This window comes from Topomyia yanbarensis, chromosome 3 (assembly GCF_030247195.1).
Source record: "Topomyia yanbarensis strain Yona2022 chromosome 3, ASM3024719v1, whole genome shotgun sequence".
Taxonomy (NCBI): Eukaryota; Metazoa; Arthropoda; class Insecta; order Diptera; family Culicidae; genus Topomyia; species Topomyia yanbarensis.
The window spans coordinates 422,334,438-422,358,544 of NC_080672.1; the positions used below are offsets into that span (position 1 = coordinate 422,334,438).

The following is a 24,107-nucleotide window of genomic DNA, read 5'->3' on the forward strand; positions in this document are numbered from 1 at the left end:
TTGAGTCGATGCATATACTGTCCTTAACTTACCGCAGAAGTCTGGACAGGAGTACAAAGCTCAAGGCGTGTTTGAATCACCATTAGAGAGGTGTTGTGCTTGAACATCAACATTACTCGGTAGCTACTGGCCGCAGATAAATGCATGCGTCATAGGCAGACTCCAAAGCATAGTTGAACCCGTAAATCTCCAAACCGTCGTAACCCGAACGTAACACGCAACGATGCTCGAAGGCGAGTAAATGCTGATAGCTTCTGGTAAAATTCCTGCCATTTGCGAATCAATCCGTTAGCCACGGTATGTCAAAGTCGAGATGGACAGTGGGCTCCACCAGCAAAATTTTTGGCTTCTGCAGCGCACTAATTCCGAGAAACGGTGCTCTGCTTGTGCCGTAGGTAACGGTACAGAGTTGATAGCTCTCCAGTGAAGACTCAGGATCCTCAGGGATGTCGCGCCAGGGAATGCACTGAAATGGTTGCTCAATGGAGTGGACCAAGATATGTCGGTGCGCTTTTTGCAATGACCGCCGTGACTACGATTTGACTTGAATTCGAAAATGGAGGACGATCGTAACGAGATTATAATGGATTGTTGTATCAGGATGTACCCTCGAACATCGCGAGGTGTCTAATACGCTACGAAGCCTTGTAACAGTGCTGATTTCATTACAGCTTGGTGTGGAATGAAATATTATCTTTTGTAAGCTTCACTAGAGCCAATCTTTCAATGTATTCCAATCAGATGTACTCGCGAATGAACTGCTGATACATCGTCTTCGAGATGTCAACCGAGAGAAAAGAAGCGACGAGTGACATTTGTATCTGTTATCTTTGAGCAGCCAAAGGTATTCATCTCACTAAGAAAGTTTGACATCATAGCGGTCTTGGTGCTGCTCTTAACGAAATGTTCCTCGTAATATCGTTCCGACGAAAACCATATCTTTGTACAGTGGACTTCTTTGAACTGCCAGAATCGGTTGACCAGTTCATTGTCCATGCAGAGATTTCTGAACTTGCGTTTTTGTGGATCGCTGTGCGGTCATTGTTCTCCAACAAACATTTCCCAGAGATGACACAGCCGAACTCGATATTCTGCAGTAGTGGTTATTCTTCTCAGAGGGATATTCTGCTGTAGCTGAAAACTTCCAGTTGCTTCGGATATTGGAACAAACTTCATGACTGCTTATGTTGCCAAAAATATGATCTGGCAAGAAATCCATTCCTGTGGCAAGAAAATCGGTTTGGACGGTGACGGACGAAGAGTTGATGGAATCAGCAAACCATGACTGAAAAAGGTGTGAAACGAACAACACACAACAAAAAAGAAACGATGAATAATTTTTTACAGTTAGTTTGAAGGAAGATCATTTAGTCTGCTTGCTCCAGGGAATTACGTTCAGAATGTAGTTGGTGCTGGTGTCACTTTAATAGTAATGTTGTGAATCCGTCGCTCTGATTGTTTGTTTCTGAAATGATGAAAAATGAATGTCGGATGAGAGGTACCGGGCACAGACCTATTTTTCTAGCTGCAAGGCTTGCAATTTGGTTTGCAGATGTTCATAGCGTGTCCTGAGCGTGGCCGATAATGCTGAACGATCTAACGATTGGTTAAACTCGTTAGAAAAACTCGAATAGCATCCAAAAACAGGGAAAATTTCCTCAATTTATTACTTTCCATGGAAAGTAACAGTTAGTTTTCAATATAATATCTGGTGGTTTATGTACTATGTTTCGATTTTTTGAGCAGCAAACAAATTTAAGAATATTCTGAATATTAACATGGTGTATTTGATTCATCAACAAATGCTCACTTTGGCCTAAAGGTAGAAGGACAATACTGTCCTCGAAATCAAGCACTACTGTGTATTATATGATGGCTACATAGTCATAAGCGTTAGTTCAAGAAGCTAGATCAGCCAATAGGGTAGATATACAGGGAAACAATCTGAATATAAGCTGTATACTTCTTCCCACGTCTCATTGCAACACTTTCTGAAATCTAGCACAATTATTTAAATGATTTGTTTTTGTTTTCAACTAGAGAATGTGATGCAATCCTGAGGAATTTGCTGGTCCACCATAACTAATTCTGTACTCCTTACATTACTCCAACAAAGTTCAGCGGCCAGCATATTATTAGGTTCGGCGTGCCCTACAAGCATCCCACGCTGCTATGCATAAGCAGAGAAATAACTACACCACGTGGCCGAAACGCCAGGCGCAATATGTTCCACGTGATTGCAACTTCAATTTGCATAATCGATATCGGCTTATCGGTTCAATACTCTTATCGCGGATGGATGTTTTTGTTGACAAAACTCTTCGCAGTAGGGGTTGTTTTGGTTTGCTTATTTGCTGACGCAATCTTCCTACCGATTGTCAACAGACATAGCCTGGACTTTGAATCTATTCTTTGCCATGGAAATTTTTACAGTATTCGACCTTTGGACTCTCCTGTTTTTCGATTCCTTTACACTCCGGAAGCACCACATCTACTGGCTAGGATTTGTTTCAGCATCGGAAATATCTTGAAATAGTTTCCAAGATTTCAAACTTTATAGAACCATTAAAGAGCATTGGAGTTTTAATATACGCCTTAAGCATATCATAATACTCCAATTTCTTAGAGAGATGCTTTCTATATGGGAATTTGAATATTTGTTATAATATTCTGTTATACTAACGAGATCTAATATATAGCATAATTTATAACGAAAATTGCATTCTGTTATAATCTTGTAATTACAATCTGATCGCAGGAAAAGATATCATTTTAGACGTGTATCATCTAGTGTTCCACGGAATCACCCTAATCTAAATATGCGGCCTGCAAATCCCAACGTTATTAATAACTGTGAACTAGACCCGATAAACAATGAAATAAACTTCAAAAAGACGACCCCGGATGAAACCACTTCACACCTGATGTTACTGGTGGGTTGATTTTTACGCAGAACGGCCACCATTAATGGAAGATCGTTTTCCGTACGAACGAAGAAGACAGCCCCACCACATGTTTACTCTATGCAAAAGATTTACCAATAAGTACCCCCGAAACGGAGAATGTAAACAATAGGCACGGGAAAGCGCAACTGGCCGACGAAATAATTCCGGTTACAGATTACGCTAACTTTACGGCTGGCTGTAGTGAAATTTCCTCGTTTCAGTTTACTGCCAGTAATAAAGTATCCTATTAATAGAGTGTTACGTCTTTCGGGGGGTATGAACTTTCCTTGGTAGTGAATTCTCACTGCAGGTTGTTTTACCTTGCAGGTTAGAGAAAAATGGAAATAACGTATTCCATTCACAATACGTTTGTTTGCTTTAGTCAAACGAAATGAATTTTGAATAAATATAATAAATTCTCAAGAGAAACTAAAATCCTTATGTAAAAAAGTACATAAAACTAAAAGTGGCATTATGCTATATTTCTTCTTAGCGAAGGAAAATTTGGGTAAACCTATTTTTTCTGCACTAAGGAGACTATTGTTTGAACCACATTTGTGAGTGAAGGGCGCAAAACCTATAACTAAATTAGTTATGGAATTTGCGTTTCGATTTCGTCTCATCAGAATCCGACACCAACTTGCTAGCACTGGATTGATGTTAGCTCAAAAAAGCTTTGTCAATTCGGCCCTAGCTTGGTGCTGTTACTAAATTAGTGTCGGATTCTGATGAGACGAAATCGAAACGCATCATCCATAAATAATTCATGTGATATTACTTGATGATGTTTACAAAATCACAAACTTTCTAATAAGCCTAAGGTAATTTTACGAACAACTGTTGAATTGTCTTACTACGAAAGAAATTTTTATCAATGTACAATATTATGAAATTGATTTATTTCAAGAGCTCAGTTTGAGAACTGGTAAATAATAATACTATAACAGAGACTAAAACTCTCTTCGTGCGGCAAGTTTGAATTTCTTTGCAATTTTGTGAGAGTCCACGATATCTTTGTTATGGATAAAATTTTGAGTTTGACCAATAACTCAAGCTTCACCACTGTCACAGACTACACCCTCTCGATTATAGAATGACCCCCTAAATTAAATTTAGCTCTGACATGGAGGGTGTGAAATCGACCTAAATTTAGCTCATTGTTAGAAGTATATTAAAATATTTACATTCTCATTTTGATTGAATATACTCACAAAAGTAAATAAACATATGCCACAGCTTTAAATGCGGGAAATAGACCCTTTCACCACACTATGTTCCGAAGTTGTTTATTTAGTAAGTCTTTCTACTAACTGGAATGCTGCTCGTCACATGCCACGAGATGAGCTCACGTAATATTGGAATTCGAAGAATGTAATGCTAGCGTTGTGAAATGCATTTTATTTAATTTTTCGTTCAATTTTGCTCAGTTCGGACTCGATATGAATAAATAGAATTGTTCCATTGTCCGAAACTGGAAGTAATCCTGAGCAAACTGAAAAAAAAGGTTGCTCGTGAATTTGATACCTCTTTTTTATCATGCTTTGGTTGCAAGCCGATGTTGACAGGAACGAGTTATTTTTTCTGCTTCTGTTTATTCTTGAGAATCTGATAGCAAGAAGTGAACACTGGAAAAAGCCTACACACATAAAATAGTGAAATTTGAAAGACATGTGAGCCAATACGGTTGTGGATGTACATTACTTTAATCGAACATTTTATTGAAAATATAAATGAAAGGATATATTTTAACCGTATTGTGTCATTGCCATAATGGACAACATTCAGTTTAGCGTATGCTAGGCTGGATGGCGGATCCAAGTTCGTCTTGATTTAAATACATTTCGAGCAACATCAGATGCTGATTTAAACTGTTGTCAACTTCTATCCGACAGTTTTCACGACGCCACTCGCGTTACGGTGTGGTGCAAAAAAACTGCAAAAGGTGTGACTGTGGTCCTAACCTACTGGGTTGCTGTGGTTCACTAAGAGATTGATAACAGTCTATTATCTTTCTCTGTTCAAAACCAGCCTAGAGGCCGTGTGAATAATTGCATAAATTAGTCTTCAGCATAAACGTACAGCAACTATAAATCTATCCCGCCTTATACAGGAAGGAAAAGCTTCCACAGCTTTGATTCAAGAACCAAATTTCCATGAAAGAAATTTCCATGTTAGAAAGCTTCTTTACCCCATCTTCGTAATTTTCAACAAAATGGCAGATTAAATCCACGTGAAATGCCTCGTGCATGTATACATGCGAATAGTGCTATTGGCTCATGTCTTGTATCCGACCTCACAACTCGTGATAGTTGTGATTATAAACAAGAAATACGTCTATTGTTCAGCATATTTACCGCACAATGGTCCATCACCTTCTGATGATTTGTTGACCCAGAAATGGGTTTCAACTCATATTCGGCGATTATACAAATGTCAGCCCATATATCAAGTTTGAGAGGCACCGAATTGATGGAATGCGTAAGTAGTATACAAGTATGCACATACTTAAAGTAGGAAATCGCCCAACATTTGCACGAGCTGGCAGAGAAGAGGTGCTAGATGTAACTCTTTGCTCTGACGGTATTACGCATGAGTTGGCAAACTGGCTCGTACCAAACGAACTCGAACCGTCGTTATCCGATCATAAGTACATCGTTTTTGATCATTTCAACATCTCACTAGATATCATCACATATCGTAATCCCAAATCTACGAACTGGGACCTCTACGAAAAGGGATTGGCAACAATGTTTCAGGGGTATCGACGATTGAATCTCGAAGTGACTTGGATGGGGTCGTGGATTGAACAAACTCACTCACAGTAGCAGCACACCAAGAGGCTTGTTCGCTTCGAGTTATGCGCGCTTCTAGAGGAACACCTGGGTGGAATACCGAAGTTGTTCAGCTCAAAAAGTTATGCAAAAGAGCTTGGAATCGCAGACGCAGGGACGTGTCGGAGACATTTAAGTTGTCTCGCAAAGCATACAAAAATGCCCTTCGATCCTCTGAGCGAAGTGGTTGAAAAATCCTGTGCACAAATATCCTTCAACGAGACTAGCAGGTCAAATAGGTTACATTCGAAATCGAAAGACTTTCATACCAGTTCGATTAGAACTGCCAATGGTGACTACTGATGAAGATGTAGTACTCAATTGTCTATTTGATACACACTTTCCAGGCTGTACGGAGCTATCACTGACGACTGCCCCTGAGCTCTTTCCAGGTAGTTTGATTCTTAGGTTTGTAGAATTGTAACAACCGAATCGATCACATTGGCGATTGAAAGTTTTTCTCCATATGTAAGTCTCCGGGAAAGGATGGAATCATAAAAAAATACAATTCTACTACAAAAAAGATATGAACACTTCAAGCATATTTTGAAAAAGGTTCTTACTTGCAGTCTTGCAATAGGATACATTCCATTAGGGTGGCGGAAAATAACTTTCAAATTCATTCCTGAGGGTGGTCGCGTCACTTGTGAGGAGGCACAGAGCTTTAGCCCAATCAGTTTGACCTTCTTCCTTCTCAAATCAGTGGAACGTTTAATCGACTACATTCGTGATATTAGCTTGGGCGAGCGCCCGCTGTATGCATTGTAACAATCCTATCAGCGCAGGAAGTCTACTGCCACCCTGTTACACAATGCCTACAACATTAAAAAAGCATTTTCACAAAAGCAATCAAGTTTAGGAGTTTTTCTCGATATTGAAGGTGCTTTTGACAACGTTTCTTTCCATTTTGGAAGCAGTACAGGGTAATCAAGTACCTTCATATATCACGAACAGGATACACGCAATGCTTAGCAACCGACATCTGTACTCATCGTTAAGACAAGTAGAAATAAGGAAACTGAGTGTCTGCGGATGCCTTCAAGGTGGTGTGCTGTTACCAATTCTATAGAACCTTGTCGCCGATGGCTTGTTGAGGAAACTTAATGAGCTTGGGCTTCCGTCGTATGGTTTCGCCGATGATTATCATATAATAATCATCGGTATTTGCATTAACACACTTTTTAATATAATGCAACAAGCCTTACGTGTTGTTGGGCAATGGTGTCTTCATGTGTGACAGAATGGACCAACATTTTCTGCATAGCAAAAAAAATAGTTAGCGATCAAATGTTTCACCGAAAATACCTTACCCCCTTTAACAGTAACCTCCTATATGGTCATACTACAGTATAATTAAAAATTAAAAATAAACACATTTATATAACAGTTTGCATCAAATAAAATTTAAATGATTTAAATCATATTTTTACAAAAAGTCTCTCGTATAACAGCTTGATAAGGTAAATCGAATATTCTTATTAGGTCACGGTTCCCACAAGCATCTACCTTTTCCGCTACACAATCTCTCGCACTTTTCAATACGCTAGAATAGAAAGAAGAGAAATATTACCCAATTCTTTTAAATTTAACAAAAAAAACTCACTTGCATTCTACTTCACCATAATCTCCCCTGACCTTGGCATTCGTTTCACTGACAAAGTTCTTCATACAGCTTTGAATGTACGAGTAGTAGTTTTGAAAACATTCAATGGGACTCACTACATTATTAGCTGTAGAAAAAAGTTAAGACTCAATTTTTTGCATCCTACACTAACATTTAACCTACCGAACAAAATCGCCCCATAATCTTCACAAAGCAAATCCACCACCTGGGGTAGAATGTACAGCGGAAAGTCGGGTGCTTCTACCCTTTGACCTTCTGGCCGCACACACTGGAGTGCTAGTGATTCAACAGGTTTCAAACATTCTACCACGCTACTCTTAACCGGCGAGCAGTATTTGGAAAAGAACGCCACTCTGGTATCGTTGTTCAGCTCCAGCCAATCACCGAACAATTCCTCAACACTGATCTTAGAACTGACACATGCTGGCGTTAGTGCAACGGCTTCCATTACTTCATCGTACGTCACATTCGAGCCACTGTTGCGCAAGCAGGCATCGTCAAACTGCGTTTTCAGTCGTTGAATTGCTTCCTTTTCTTCCGGTGAAAATTTTTCACCGGACTCGTCGGTCGATAGGCACAAGCTAACTTTTTGAGATTTTATGAATATGTATATTTGAAGGATAAAAATATCACCTTACCAGGAAGCAGCGTCAGCGTCAGTATTGATATTGCGCTATGCATTTTACAGCTTCATTCTAGTCTTAATCACTAAAGGGTACTGTAGAATGAAGGCATCGTTGACGTCGTTCGCGTTTTGCTTTTAATCTTACTGATAGTGTCTGGTTATTCACCAGTGATTCAAATATGATAGTGAGAAGAAATCAAGCATCACGTGATGATGCATTAATCTTTGATCGAATCATTTAATCTCGTTACAGTCTAGGAATGTTGTTGAGATGGTTGAACAAACCAGATTTAGTTGGTTAGTCAATTGACTACATTTATTATTATCTATTGTCTAATCGAATAAATTTTGGCCACGGACACGAACTTTGTACATAAATTACATTACCGAACTTGAACTTGGGATTCGCTCATATTAATTATTGATATTATAGTTAGTACCAACTTTTAAAACCAGTGCTTAACTACTGCTACCTCTCTCTCTAGGCTATGGAAAGATGTATGAGCGTCCGTGAAGACTTTTTAACTCGTCTATTTTAAATTAGTTATGGGATTTATATTTGGACTACGTCTCATCAGAATCCAACATCATTTTAATGACAGAGCTAGGCAAACGCCGGCTTGACGCATGCTTCATAAACGAAAACACTATTTGTGTTTCTGAGCAAACTCCTAGTCCTGCGTCGATATCCCGCAAGAAAAACAGTGCTGATTAAGCTGATGAGAGTGAATGAAATCGAAACTTGGTTTAGCTTAGTAGACCAACGCAAGATACACTATGCTATACATATTTCGCCTTAAGGACATTATACATGCGAGCCAAAACATAGCTCCTACGCTGCACACCACCCCTCTTCTCTGCCTAACCATGTATCTGACATGAGCAAATATAAAAATACGTTTTTCAATACACTAACCTTGCCGGTGTACCAGGAAGCTAGAACAATTTCCTATACAATCAACCAGAGTTTTTGACGGAGTTCCATCTGTAGCTCTTATTTTGTGCGAAAATAGCATCCCTCTTCACTTGGGGTTTCTTTTCGAAACACTTTTATTTTTCTTCTTCTCACTTTCAGAACACTTTTTAAAATGCACTTTAATCACACACCACTGAAAAAACACCCGCGAAACTTTAATCGTTTACAAACTAAACTTCAAATTCTCTGCTAATGTGCAGATGACCGAAGGAAAATGTCCGAAAACACTCGTTTGAATTTCACTTCGAATTCCATTTTTTCTCAATGTAAACAAGCGCGTCGGTGCCTAGCAACAAGCGTGCGTTCCTGGCTTCCACATATCTTCACCTTAATGGAGAACATTTTTTAGGTAAAAACTGTTTTTTTTTATTTTCGTCTATTTTAGTTTAGATTTTGTTTGAATGTGGCATAATACAAGGATTGCCCTACTTATTCATCGCAACGAAATGCAACTGATCGAGAATGTAATGGCACAATGACTAAGGATGATATAATTTGGCAGAAGTGTTTCCCTTCCCTGAAACCGTTTTTTTTTGCAAAACGCCTACCGTACCTGACCGACCACGAGTTTAAGCTACCGCATTACCGGATAATTGAGCAAAAGCAGTTCATAATAAAAATAATAATAGAGATGCTACCGAAACTTGCTCTGTCACGATGAATCACATAAACGGGCGAAATGTATATGGTGTGGAATACGTAATTACCGTGCGAAAACGAGACATGTAAAAATAATAGAAAAGATACCTCCCATACATCAATCTCATTGCATCAAAAAAGTCGATGCCGACCGGCAAAACCGCCATTCGGATGCATACCACTAAAATGATTCATTCTTCAAATGTTCCTTATAGTCTCAATCTTTTTTGCAATGAACCTGTTCTTCCAAAAATTTGGAACAGCAGGCAGCCGCATGTCGCGTGACCATTTCATCATCTTACGCGCATGCGGTCGTTTTCATGAATGAATGAAATACCTATGTTGGCGAAAAGAGCCTGCTAGACTGATCATTACGTCAGCCAATCAGACGAAAGAAAGGTTGATGATCGAGTATGTTGGTGTGATACAATTTTATGGTGGATGGTGTCACAAATTATTATATGTCAAAAATTGGTTTAACTACCGATGACTGGCGACTGTTGCCATGTGTTGCTAGACAACTAAATTTTTCATCCAAGGAGGTCTGCAGGACTGCATCACAAATAGGGGCACGGTGTGTTTGGTATAACAACCTTATGCAAAAAAAATCAGCATCTCTGAAAATTCAGGAAATGAAAGAAATTCAAATTATTCCGTCGGGGGGTCTAGAACAACTTTTTTAAGTTGAAAATTTTCTTGAATTGAATCTTGATTGTTGAATCTCCACATTTCGTGGCATTGTAATATTTGACCAAATTCATTGCAACTTCTTCGTCGACAATTCTAATTGACCTACTCTAAATTAGAATATTTGAAAGAGACAAAAAACTGTTCCTGATTTTGGTTCAGGTTTGCAAACTTTCCCGACAAATTCGAGGGAACTTCCATTCATCGGAGGGTACTGCTTAGCTGCATAATTTAGGTTACGGTCGTTTAAGCCAACTATCATTAGTTTCTTCAAGAAGAAAGGAGGACTAACCTTTTCTAGCCGAACGAAACCCACAACAGTACACGAAATCTATTTTCTTTTGTTTTGCAGCTGTCAAAATTTGTGGGTAGCATGTAACAATAAATTCTAAATTCCACATTAAAGTATATTGTGGCAGCTGGATTTCCGACTATTTCCTCATAGATTATGCGAGATCCTTTTCTTACTGAGCGAAGATGGTCCAGTGCGAAATTTTCTTGATCGTTTGCAGTTGTAATCCATGCTGGACGAGTAACGAGTTGCTTTTGATGTTTTTATTTTTGCGACATGTATTCCTTTTGAAAACAAAATATGATTTGAGTACAAGAAAAAGTTTGCAGCTATACCCTCAGATGCATAAAAATCTTTGAATATACCCCAAAAAAGTAATATTGAACCAAAAACTCAAAGATTTTTGTTCACTGTCACTTATATTACGTTGATTTTGCAACAGTAAGGGCTCTTAACAAAGTGTTGAAATGAAATTCGTCAAATATTGTAATGTTGTCAAAAATTTCATCGAGTTTGTTCAAATAGAACGGTTGAAGTTCATGACAAATGGATTTTATACGAAGAAGGTGATAGAGAATCTGGAATTATAATTTTCGGCTTAAATATGAGACATTCCCAAAACCTCAAATTCCTCCGAATGCACTGGTCAACACTGGCAAATAAAAATAAAATAAGTGCGTGGAAATTGACTTACAAACCACTAGGCCTGCTGTTAAACTAATTTAGACATAACTTCGACAAAATCTTAAACAACTTTTCCGGATGATTTCAGATCGTTTCCCATTTGTTAACAAAATTGTAGACAATTAAATTATCTATCAGATTCTCACATTTGGTGTTGTTCGAATGTCTAAAGCACCATCTAGGGGCAGATATGTGAACTAGTTCTAATATAAAACCATCTTTTCGCGAAAAAATCTAAAAAAAGTTGCTCTAGACCCCCGGACGGATTATTTTGAAATTAGATGCAAATGAAAGGGGATAGTCCCTTCTTTCATATCCTGAAGTTTCAGAGATGCTGAATTTTTTTGCATAAAGTTGTTGAAAAAAGACAACGTGAGGAGAACTGTGTCTGAGATGGACACTTTATGGTTTAGGTTTTTTGTAAGTGTTTGAGGATATTTTTAGTATCTTTATCTCAACGGAATCAGTGTAAACATAATTAGAAGTGATTCCCTTAAAACTGGAAACTCCTTGTTTACTATTGATTTGGAAATTTGAGCCTAGATCTAGCATGTCGTAAACAATGCGGGAAAGACGGAAACCTACGGTGGGTATGACGGACAAGTCGGATTATTTATCGACTTATAGTAACTTAATAGAAAACTAGATAAAGTTTCTTATAAAAAATCCTTCAAGGCTCAATTAAAACACAAATAAGCCATAATTTTCGTGATTTTTTTCCTTTTTTTATTTCGACTAATATGTATTACATTTTCTTTTTTACTTTTTAACGACATTCAAATAGCTGGAGATCACTGGGTAGGAAAAGTTATGAATACATATTTAGAGCCATAGCACTCAAGTGAGAGCAAGCATGTGAAATATACAGATCGTAAAACTAGAAATGGAAGGGTCAATCAGGCTAATCTTTTGTCTTCTGTTGGCAGGAGTCGAGCTTAGGCAGCGTAACTACTAGGGTGTCCCAAAATGACATCATGTTAAAAAAGTCATCGGGCTCACTTCATAAATGAAAGGTTAGGGTATTAGGAGCACTTTCTTCTTCGGAGTGAATTTGCTAAAATGCTCTCTACTGGTGGCGAATTTTGATTTTTTTTGAAAAATGGGCCGATTTTAGGTAAAATTTCAAATGCGTGCCCCTTGAAGTGCTCCTGAACGACCTTAGATTATTTTCAGCATTTTTTTTATTTTCTGAATGTCCTAATGGAGAAGTTTGGTTAGTTAGTTTGTACAAATCTTAAATTATAAGAGCGGCAGAGTCATTAAAACTTAGTAAAAAGTGAAATTTTTGTTGTTTTTCAGTAGTTTTTCTTCAAAACTGGGTATCTACAAAATTTTAAAAGTAAAGAAAACACTTCATATAGTGGAGCCGAATACATGGGCGTAATTTTGCTGAAGAAAGTGTATAGCTACGGCCAATGGGGTATGAGTTATTTAAGTTTTTGTTAAATAACCTTTTGACATTTTATGATGTTCATCAAAAATAACTCTGTTCTATAAAATAAAACAACTGAAGTATGCTTAGTCCGCATATTATTTTTCGGAAAATAGAAGGAAAATGATGAAAAATTGCGTTTTTCGCTTGTCTCTAGCACATTAGAATCGGTTTTTATGAGCATAGGCCATTTTTTAAAATATTTTTTTGTATACTATTAGCAACCTAGCGGGTTTGAAAATCGCTAAAATTGAACAAATATGTCAAGTTAATGGCAAGTTATGGCGTATATTTGAAGGCTGAATTGATTGGCGTATTCACATTTTGTATATAAGGTCTTATTTCCATGTTAGGAACTTTAATGTGGAGAAAAATGCAGAAGAGTGAGGTGAGTGTTGAAAAACTGATATTTATTGTCACAGATCACATAATTCCGAAATAGTCGAATTTGGGGCAAAGATCCTCGAAAACGTTTTACAACAGAATACAGCGCTTCTTCTGACACAATTATTTTGTTGAAGATGCCTCCTACGAGTAATTATGAAGAATTAACTCTTCAAAAAATAATTATAATTTTATAATGTAAGTTACAAAAAAAAATCATCAGATGCTCATTAAACCTTCACCTGGCATACTAAAGACGTACATTCTATTTTCCGAAAAACAATTTGTGGTCAAAGCACATTTGAACTGATTTATTTTTTGGAACAGCATTATTTTTGATGAATTGCTAAAAATGTCAAAGGTTATCTAACAAAAATTCAAACAACTCATGCCCCATTAGCCGTAGCTATACACTTTCTTCAGCAAAATTACGCCCCTGTATTCGGCTCAACTATATAAAGTGTTTTCTTTACTTTTAAAATATTTTAGATACCCAGTTTTGAAGAAAAAATACCGAAAAACACCAAAAATTTCACTTTTTACTAAGTTTTAATGGCTCTGCCGCTCTTATAATTTAAGATTTGTACAAACTAACTAACCAAACTTCTCCATTTGGATCTCCAGAAAAATAAAAAAATGCTGAAAAAATCTAAGACAGTTCGGGACCACTTCAACAGACATAAATTTGAAATTTTATCCAAAATCGGCCCATTTTTCAAAAAATCAAAATTCGTCACTAGTAGGAAGCATTTTATCAGATTCACTCCGAAGAAGAAAGTGGTCCTAATACCCTAACCTTTCATTTAAGAAGTGAGCCCGATGACTTTTTTAACATGATGTCATTTTGGGACACCCTAGTAACTACGAATCGCTCAAGTTTACCAACATACCTCAACGGTTAAGACAGACTTGTCCCTCTTTATCGTGAGAACCGAGCGGTAAAGAGGGATATTGCGACAAATGTCAAAGTCAGCTCAGATGCCAAATTTCACATCATTTGGACAATTCTAGACTCCCGCCCACTTCGATTGAAATTTTTTGAAATTGGTGCTATGGGAAAATATGCAGGAAAAATATATTAAATGCTATAACTTTTGAAGTAGTAATCAGAAAATTACAATTTATACCACTTTTTAAAGTAAATAATCTTAGTATTTGAATGGATATATCTTCGTTTCTAGAAAAATGCGGGAAAGTGGGGTGCTGAGTCATTTTGGCCTCAAAATCCCCTATTTTTAATAATTTTTCTGCTCCGTGATGCAAATCATACATATTTTGCAGTTTTTCTAATGTAAAAAAATCTCAGAAATCGAACGGAACCTTTTTGACCTTAGTCCGAATACGAGAAGTTTGGGTTAAAGGGTCTTTTATCATTCATATTAAATTTTATCATTTTCTCGTGCATATATCGCTATTATTCTTCACTCAATTTTAATAAATTGTACCTTGTTGAGCGTGGAAAATCTTTAGGAACCAAATAAAAAATAGATTCGTTACCGGTAAAGTTCAGAAACAACAAATTACCTGACATATAGTCTCGATTTCACATTTTTACCATAAAATCGCTCATATTACTTCCATTTAATAGCATTATTCTTATTTAATTTACTACTTTTAGTGTAAATTAGGCTTGGAGATCACATGAGAAAAGTTTCCATCCTGGAAAAATAGGGGAAGTTGAGGTATTAGGACATTTAATAAAAAAAACTTGTAGAGTTAATGTCAAAAATTCGATGTTTCTTATGGTTATCGCTAACGAATCTATTTTTGTTGTATTCCTAAAAATTTTCCACGTTCAACAAGGTACATTTTATGAAAATTGATTGAAGAATAATAGAGTTATATATACACGAGAAAATGATAAAATTTAATATGAATGACAAAAGGCCCTATAACCCCAACTTCTCGTATTCGAACAAAAGTCAAAAAGGTTCCGTTCGATTTATGAGATTTTTTTCCATTAGAAAAACTGCAAAATATGTATGATTTGCATCACAGACCAAATACCCCACTGTGCCGTATTTTTTTGAAACAGAAATGTCTCCATTCAAATACTAAGGTTATTTCCTTTAAAAAGAGGTATAAACTGTAATTTTCTGTAATTACTTCAAAAGTTATAACATTTAAATATATTTTTCCTCCATATTTTCCCATAGCACCAATTTCAAAAATTTCAATCGATATGGGTGGGAGTCTAGAATTGTCCAAATGATGTGAAATTTTACATCTAGCTCACTTTGGCATTTGTCACAATGTGCGAGGGGGGGCCTTCGAGGATTAAAAAAAAATTGCAATACCCTAATGCTGATACAAGGGGGACGCGTATGGTTTTAGTTCAGGTTTGAGTATCATTTTTATACGACCTGTGGTGCTTGGAAGTTGGTTCGGGTTCTTAAATTTTAAATTTTCGGAATCAGGACAGGTTCATTCATCATTAACATTACTAAACAGTGTTTTAAAATTCCTCGTTTTTGTTCATCATACCGAACAGAAAACACAATAAAGCATTGCAAAAACATTACGGAAATGATAGCCAATTGAAGCTTCTTAGTAGCATGAGTAGTGCCAACATCCGTCTTTCAAATTTGATATTTATACATTGGTGCTTTCTGCTTCTACCCAAGCCACCATAAACGCTCCAATCTTGTGTTCATTGTCTGAAGAACAAAGCAAACTGTTCCTTTTATTATTTTCTATCAAGATGACTGCTGAGTGCTGAGTCTCATCAACAATACGGGGCTCTTCGGCCGAACACGGTGGCCATTGAGTTCCGGCAAGGAAGCAAATATTTCCCCACCGCGAAAATGGATCTCCGCGCGTAATGGCAAGTTGCGCATACTATATCAGACAGACTCTCACTATTAATCGTTTTGATTTATTATTATTATTTGTATCTTGATCGTGAAGCTAATCAAGGTGTTAAATAAAATAAATAAATGCAATTAAAAAGGATGTTCGGAACAACGACCGCAGCTCCGCCTATTTTCTATTTTCAAATAATTGATGTTTTCAACAAACCCATGAAAACAAGTTGTATTCCTCCTTGGCAGATTTGAATTAAACTGAACTACATATTTAAAAAATAAAACACGATAGAAACACTAAATTTTATAGAGCCGAAGTTCCTCGGATGCAGTTTGACGCCTGAAATTTTAAAACGACTTTTACACTCGAAAAGATTTAAGTGTTATAATAAGCTTGAATTGTCCTTCCGACTTTTCCTTTCAAGAAAATCATGTAACATCAATTGGTGGTGTCCTGTTGAGATTAATATATAACTCTTGAAAGCACAACTGTGATTCAATACCTTCACCATGCCCTAGTTCCAATAGTTCCAAACTGGTTATATCGATTATTTAATCTAATACAATAGGAATGTTTTCCGGCTACAAATCGGATTAAAATTGATGTGATCGAGCTTGTAGTTTTTGCAACTTGGTATGTACTGGCTTTTGCCGTCGAACACAAACCTGACATATGACATGAATGTCAATTTGGATACAATCATTTCATTTATTGTACATACATCATGTGTCATTTTCTACACGACTTTTACGACACATACACATGTTTCAAATCGTCAATCACGTCGCCGTTTTGGACGGTTAATCAATAATCAAACATAAGTGAAAACGAGCCGGATTGCATACCGCGTTAGTCACAAGCAGAACTTTTATCAATGGAATGATAAAAACGAAAGTAAATAATATTATCATACTGGATTTAGTGTTTAATCGTGACTACGCGGGACAAGATCGGCAGCATGTATCGGAGATAACTAAATCAGGGATATTCGAGCTTTGTCATGTATGTTGCTATCATATCAAATCTACCAACTGCTAGAGGAGTTAATTAGTATGGGGAAGCCTTGGTATTATTATTTTTTTTTTGGGTTCATATTGATAACAGTTTAGCGTTTGGCCTAGCCAAAAAGTCGTCTGTTTATTTCATATGGTAGTCATTTTCATAGTCTATTCGTGTTTTCTATGCATGTCCTAATCTAGGCCAAGAAAAGTAAACCATATCTTATACCACATTGTGGTGTCTTTTTCAGGGCATTATTTTTGTATAAGGTGAAGATATGTGGAAGCCACGTTGCTAGGCACCGACTCGCTTGTTTACATTAGCAAAAACTGAAATCTGAAGTGAAAATTCAAACGCACAAATGAGTTTCCGAACATTTTCCTTTGGTCATCTGCACATTGGCAGAAAATTTGAAGTTTTGATAGTAAATGATTAAAGTTTCGCGAGTGTTTTTGCAGTGGTTTGTGAAAAAAAGTGCATTTGAAAAAGTGCAATGAAAACGAGAAGAAGAGTTTTTTCGAAAAGAAACCCCAAGTGAAGATGGGTGATATTTTCGCACAAAATAGGAGCTACAGATGGCATTCCGTCAAAAACTCGGATTGATTGCATAGGAAAATATTCTAGCTTCCTTAAGTAGCAGTTTCGTGGCACACCAGCAAGGTTAGTGTGTTGAAAAACGTATTTTTATATTTGCTCATGTCAGATACATAGTTAGGCAGGGGAGAGGGGTGTGTGTGGCGTAGGAGCTATGTTGTGGCTCGCATGTATAATGTCCATAATGAAGATAAACGTTTTTGTAAAAGCCTAGTAGGCGGTGTTCGAGAACGAACGCACTTTTTTTCATTTGACGTTTTCCACTCTATATAAAACTCGTATATCATATCAATAGATGAAGATTGAAGTAAACAAAACAGAAAGAAAGTAATACAGACTTTCGCCAATACGAAATCCATCCCTTGTTCAATAATATCAGTTTCAAAAATGCTAAAATGGAAACATTAAATCAACACTTTTGTAGGTTTTAAAATTAACGAATGTGACTTGTGAATTTCTGTTTTTTGGATTGACTCTCCCAAGCAGTGCATATCGTAAGTATAATTAAATATTTATCAAATAGGATAATAGAGTGGCTAAAATTAGGAAGGCGCGAAGAATGGTGCTTCATTCCTAATTGATTTCAGGTACCAAATTTACAAAGAAGAAAGTGATGAGTATAAATACTATAAACGATTAATCAATAATCAATTCAGAATTGGAAGAAATTTATGAAATAAATGTATATAAATGTATGGTGTTAACAATACTACGAAAAGAACATTTATAATTATTTACTTTGGTCAAGGTCCTTTATTAACATATGTGTATTTATCCTAATTTACGTCCATCAATTCAGTTGTAAATTACTTGTCCTATTTGCGCAAGGCTAAGCTAGGTTTCTTTGACCCTCCCTTGCCTTTATCAAATATCAATTACCAACAGCAAAAGACTATAAATCTTCATCCTTCTTCAAATGAAGCCATAAACAAGAAGTCGAAAAATTCAAACATCTCATTCATCTCCGATCGGACCGACCAATACCTAAACAATCTTTTTCCGCTCTCACGCATTTCGCAAAACGATCTCATCAAACACCATGCGCACACCGCCGCCGCCGCTGTCCCTGTGCAGCTCCCGCATTTATTCAAGTGATGACGTGTTAGACTGCCTCGCCTCCAACATCCGCCTCGCATATGTCAGTTCACATTTGGTGGACCATGTGCTTCGGTGGAGGAGGGCACGCGCTTCGCGTTCGAACACGACGACTCGACTAACTATAGAGACGTATCACGTACAGCAGTTTAAGCATCCCGCGTTATTCAATAGAGTAAATATTGACCTGTTAGTGAATAAAGTCAGAGTCGAATTGGTTCCCAAAGCTATATCAGCACCGAAACGTCTTCTTGACGTCATCAATCGACGGTCCATGCCCCGCCGCATAGTGCGGCGCAAGATGGGGGAGGGGGGAACGTTTCGATAAACATAGCGGATTTAGAGCATGAATCGACAACTATTTCTGTGGAAAGGTCGTCGGTTGCCGGCATCGGCTAAAGGTGATTCCTTCCGATTAGCTTCGCCATTCTGCCTCCAACCAGGTGCCAGTGCTTCGAAATACGTAATCCGACCGCATGACTATGGCAAAAAGTATGTATTTACCCCGGTGCCGGTTTCGGGCAGATAAAAAAGGTGCCAATTGTGCACGCGGTTTAAAAGTGGTGTGTCAGCGCAAAGTCCTCCGCTGCTTTCCAATAGTTCGATGATTTTACCCCATTTGGGGAGATACAACAGCAGCAGCATCGCCCGAAGAAGGTTTGCCAAAGTTTGGCTTTGTCAAAGTCCAAGTCCAAGACTCGAGAGGAGTGCCGCTTCGGACAAGAGTGATTGTCGAACATTAATCTATGGAAAGTGATGAGTTCACGTTGGAATTGTTGCTGACCGAGGATAAGTTGTATTTGCTCGCCTACATCTAGTTGAATTGACATCACTGGGAATTCCGCAACAGTGCGCCTTGAGTTATGAAGTTTTTTTTATTGAGATCATTATTATGAAATCGACTTGCACAGTAAAGGATTAGGTTCGGTTTTTATATTCAGGAGATTTCAGTAAAGATCTACATCAGTTTACATGATTTCTCTGGAGAATGATGGATCAGCAAATTAAATTTCTTCTAGAGAAGTTGTAAATACGTAAAACGAGGGGAAGATGATGAAGCATAATGATGTATTTTTTATGACTGACGATTACAAACCCACGAAAGTAGAGATCTTACAATAGCATAAAACCAATTACATATTTGCGTTGCCGGGAAACCCCACTATATATACGAAACATTGCTAATGATAGCAGAGCTTATAGAGTAGGTATACATCAGATAACATATATGATCACGTCTTGTACCGAAATTTTTAAAAGATACCTTGAAAGCGCGAACAAAGTGAACTTTTGGATTTATTCTTCTGGAACTATTTTATGATAACTTATGCAGTAGCTGTCAAATTTAGTGAACACATATGTTCATCACCTAAACCTAAAGCTAACCTTACCTTAACCTAAACAAATAAAATCAGTTTTGAGTGAATCAAATGGGCGAAAATACTAAATTATGTTTTATATAAAATATGAAATAAGTGTCCAAGTTTCCTAAAAACACATTACGAAAAAATATATTCGTTAACCATGTTCTCGTTTCTCATGTCAGTTAGAATGTCTTCATCAGTAAATTTAATATTACTTAAATGAATTACATCATGAGCGATATCCTGAAGGCCATATTGTAGTTAGTGGAAATTTTCTTAAACACACCCCAGAAATGTTGAGCAAATAGGTCACAGATGTCGCTTGGAGTGGTTGATTTTTCATTTGTAAGGAACATACTGGAAGGCAGCACATTTTCTTTGAGTTTCCCGTTAATAAAAGACCAAAACTGCTTTGGATTTTGTTTCAGGCTCGATTGGGTTTCTGCTACGTGTATTGAAAAGAGGAAGCGATTATATGTCTTGTAACTGTTGCTGACTCTGGAGCCGGCATAGCAGAGTAAGTCGTCTTACCAGCATGCAGCGTGTTAATCTCTGGATCGAGAAGAAGGGGGCAGAGGATATAGCATCGGCCGCTGCTGTAGTGGACAACAACGACTTACAAGAACCAACCGATAGCAGTCAGTTGGCAACGTCCGACCGAAGGATGGTCAGCCGGCAAAAGAAGGAGCCAGTACAGCCGTAGGCAACGAACCAAAAGGGCAAGGCACCGATAGCGGGTGTGGAGCGCCCTACATATCGAAATGAAAAGCAGGAAGTTCAGCAGCGAAATACTGGGGTGATTCCCAAGGAGGTTCCGTATTACCGCTCGAATTCGTATGGAGGTAACTGAGGTAAGCCACCCATCTTTATCAATGCATTTTCCGCTCAACAGAGCGAAGACCCATACCATCAATTACAAACGCAAGTAGGTTCACTGAACCTGACTCCTGAGGACCATTATCCCACCCCCTCCGTTCCATTTCCCACATTGAGTGGAAATGAGACACGGTTTGCTCCTAGGGCAATGAGACAGCCCAATGTCAACTTCAGTCAAGCGAATACGGCTCTTCATTCGGCGACAAACATAACGTCTGAGCAAACCCCTACTCCCTCGCAGTGAGCCGCGCGACAGATAATGCCCCGTGATTTACCCCCCTTCACCGGTGATCCCGCGGACTGGCCGATATTTATCAGTGGTTTCGCGAATACGACCGCCGCGTGTGGATATTCCCGTGTAAAAAATCTTGCGAGATTGCAGCGGTGTTTGAAAGGTGCAGCGTATGAAGCCGTCTTCTCCTACCGGAATTAGTGCCACAGGAATTGCTGATCAACGTGTTGTTGGATAAGGTACGATCAACTCCAGCACCCAAGGCGGAAAACTCGAGACACTTATCGAGTTTGGGATGTCTGTGCAAAGCCTGTGTGACCATCTGCTAGCAGCGGGACTACAATCTCATCTTACGAATCCATACTTGCTGATAGAGTTGGTGGAGAAGCTCCCAGCCCACGTGAAGATGGAGTGGGCAAATGTCATGCAGCGGTATCCAGAGGCGAATCTAAAAACCTTTGGAGAATTTATGGATGGAGTGGTGATTTCAGCAAGCAGAGTGACACTGTACAACGGCGGAAGATACAAAAGCGGTTTAGTGGAGAGAACAAAAACGGAAGGTTCGAGGATCGATAAATGCTCACGTTAGTCAGCCAGAGTCAACGATTACGGATGAAAGGAAGTGTTACGTTTGCAAAGGCGTAGGACATCGTGTACGGGAACGTCAAACATTCAAAGCGCTTTTCGTGGACAATCGGTGGAAGATGACGTAAAGTCACCAACTGTGTAGTAGCTGCCTGAACGCGCATGGCCGTAGAAGTGTCGCAATGCCAGCCCATGCGGAATCAACGGATGTACCTTCCGCCACCATCCACTGTTACACTCCAACCGCAGTGACCGAACGTCTGGAGAAACGGTACCGCGAAATATTGAAGCAAATGGAAATCATATCCATCACTCAGCGAATCAATCGTTGCTGTTTCGTTATCTTGCCAGTGACGTTGTATGGGCCACGGAGGCAATTAAAACTTTTGCTTTCCTCGATGATGGATCACATCTTATACTTGTTGAAGAGCAACTCGCCAAGGACCTTGGGGTTAGTGGCAGTAGTGCCCAACTCTGTCTAACGTGGACAGGCGATGTTGCGAGAGTAGAACCAGACTCGAAGCAATTGCAGCGGCTGGTATTAAGTACCGATGAAGGAAAGCGACTGAAACTGAACGATGTACGCACAGTAAAAAAAAACTTGACTTGTCTGAGCAAACACTGCGAATCGGTGATCTTGAAGATGATTTCTAATATCACAAGTGTCTACCAATAACTGAGTATGAAAATGCCATTCCACGATTGGTGATCGGAGTGAATAATCTTCATCTCTCTGTTCCGTTGAAAGTGAAGGAAGGAAGGGTTAATGAGCCAGTGGCCGTAAAAACTCGTCTGGGACGGTGCGTGTATGAAGGGAGCGGTGACGTGTCCGCGAGTTCGTGCAACCGTAATCTACACGAGCTGGTGAAGGATTATTTGACACTCGAGGATGTTGGAACGAAACCAGCGGTCGAACTCGTATCTGCGGAAGACCAACGAGCACTGCTGATATTGCAGCAGACCACAGTACGTTCGGAAGAGAGATATGAAACGGGGTTGCTGTGGAAGTACGACGATATCGAGTTTCCAGAAAGCTATGGAATTGCAATGCGCAAGCTTGAGTGCCTGGAACGTCGGATGGCTAGGAATCCGTCGCTAAGGGTGAATTTAAACCAACAAATAGAGGAGTACCAGGATAAGGGTTATGCGCACGAAGTTACTGACGAGGAATTGAGAACAGCTGATCTCAAGCGCGTCTGGTACCTACCTCTGGGAGCAGTAGTAAACCCAAAAAAGCCGGAAAAGGTGCGGCTAATTTGGGATGCGGCAGCCACGGTCAACGGGGTTTCGCTCAACTCTATGCTGCAGATCAGTTGGCATCTTTAGGCATCCGCCAATTTGTCGTGGCGCAGACATCAAAGAGATGTTTCACCAAATAAGAAGCCGTGAAGTAGACCGACATTCGCAACAGTTCCTATGGCGTGATGATCCCTCGACTCCTCCTAAGATTTTCGTCATGGATGTAGCCACATTTGGGTCGACCTGTTCCCCAGCGTCAACGCAGTACGTGAAAAACCGGAATGCAGCAGATTTCACGAATGACTTCCCGAAAGCTGCTGAAGATATTGTCGATAACACTTACGAAGCTGGAGAGACTGCGGCACAGGTGAAAGCGATTCAATTGAAAGGAGGGTTTTCATTGCGCAATTAGCAATCTAACAGCGCGAACGTGCTCCGGAATTTGGGCGAGCCAACGGACAAGCACTTGTTTCTTGACAAGACTAAGCAATACGAGCGAGTATTGGGAATGCTCTGGCTGACTGATGAAGACGCACTCAGTTTCTGCACTCAGCTGAAGGTCGACGTTCAGCAGATCATTTACAGCGACTCACGTCCAACGAAAAGGCAAGTTCTACGATGCCTTATGAGCTACTTCGATCCTCTGGGATTGTTGAGCTTTCTTCTGGTACATGGCAAAATATTGCTACAAGACATCTGGCGTGCAGGAATCCAGTGGGATCAGAAGGTGGATGAATCGTACCTGCAACGATGGCTTACCTGGACTACTCTTCTGCAGCGGATATCAGACATAAGGATTCCCAGATGTTATTTCCCACGAGTTACGACTGAACATTATCATCGTTTGCAATTACACGTGTTCCTCGATGCGAGCGAAGCCGCATATGCAGCGGTCGCGTATTTCCGCATAATCGACGCGGATGGCACTCCCAGATGCACTCTGGTAACTGCGAAAACCAACGTTGCTCCGTTGAAACCTTTGACAATACCGCGATTAGTGCTGCAGGCGGCGGTTCTCGGAGTACGATTGGTGCGTTTCGTTCTGGAGTCCCATACAGTACCAGTAACGGAGCGGTATTTGTGGTTTGATTCATCTACGGTTCTGGGGTGCCTAAGAGCGGATTCTAGCGATGGGTGCCATCGAAGCTGAATCCGGCAGATTTAGCTATAAAATGGGGAAGTGGTCCATCCCTGGACGC

General features: G+C 39.0%; 2 protein-coding genes across 3 annotated transcripts in view; both read right to left on the bottom strand.

The window, feature by feature from the left end:
• Positions 1–24,107, bottom strand: part of LOC131693953 (ribonuclease P protein subunit p25-like protein) — a 139,099-nt gene that overhangs the window by 76,587 nt on the left and 38,405 nt on the right. The window lies entirely within an intron of this gene.
• LOC131693955 (uncharacterized) lies at positions 7,130–8,101 on the bottom strand. Its single transcript, XM_058982255.1, has 4 exons — positions 8,039–8,101; positions 7,563–7,985; positions 7,380–7,506; positions 7,130–7,319 (listed from the first exon to the last, which is right to left on the bottom strand). The coding sequence occupies exons 1-4, from the start codon at positions 8,079–8,081 to the stop codon at positions 7,190–7,192; spliced, it is 723 nt and encodes a 240-aa protein (XP_058838238.1). The 5' UTR covers positions 8,082–8,101; the 3' UTR covers positions 7,130–7,189.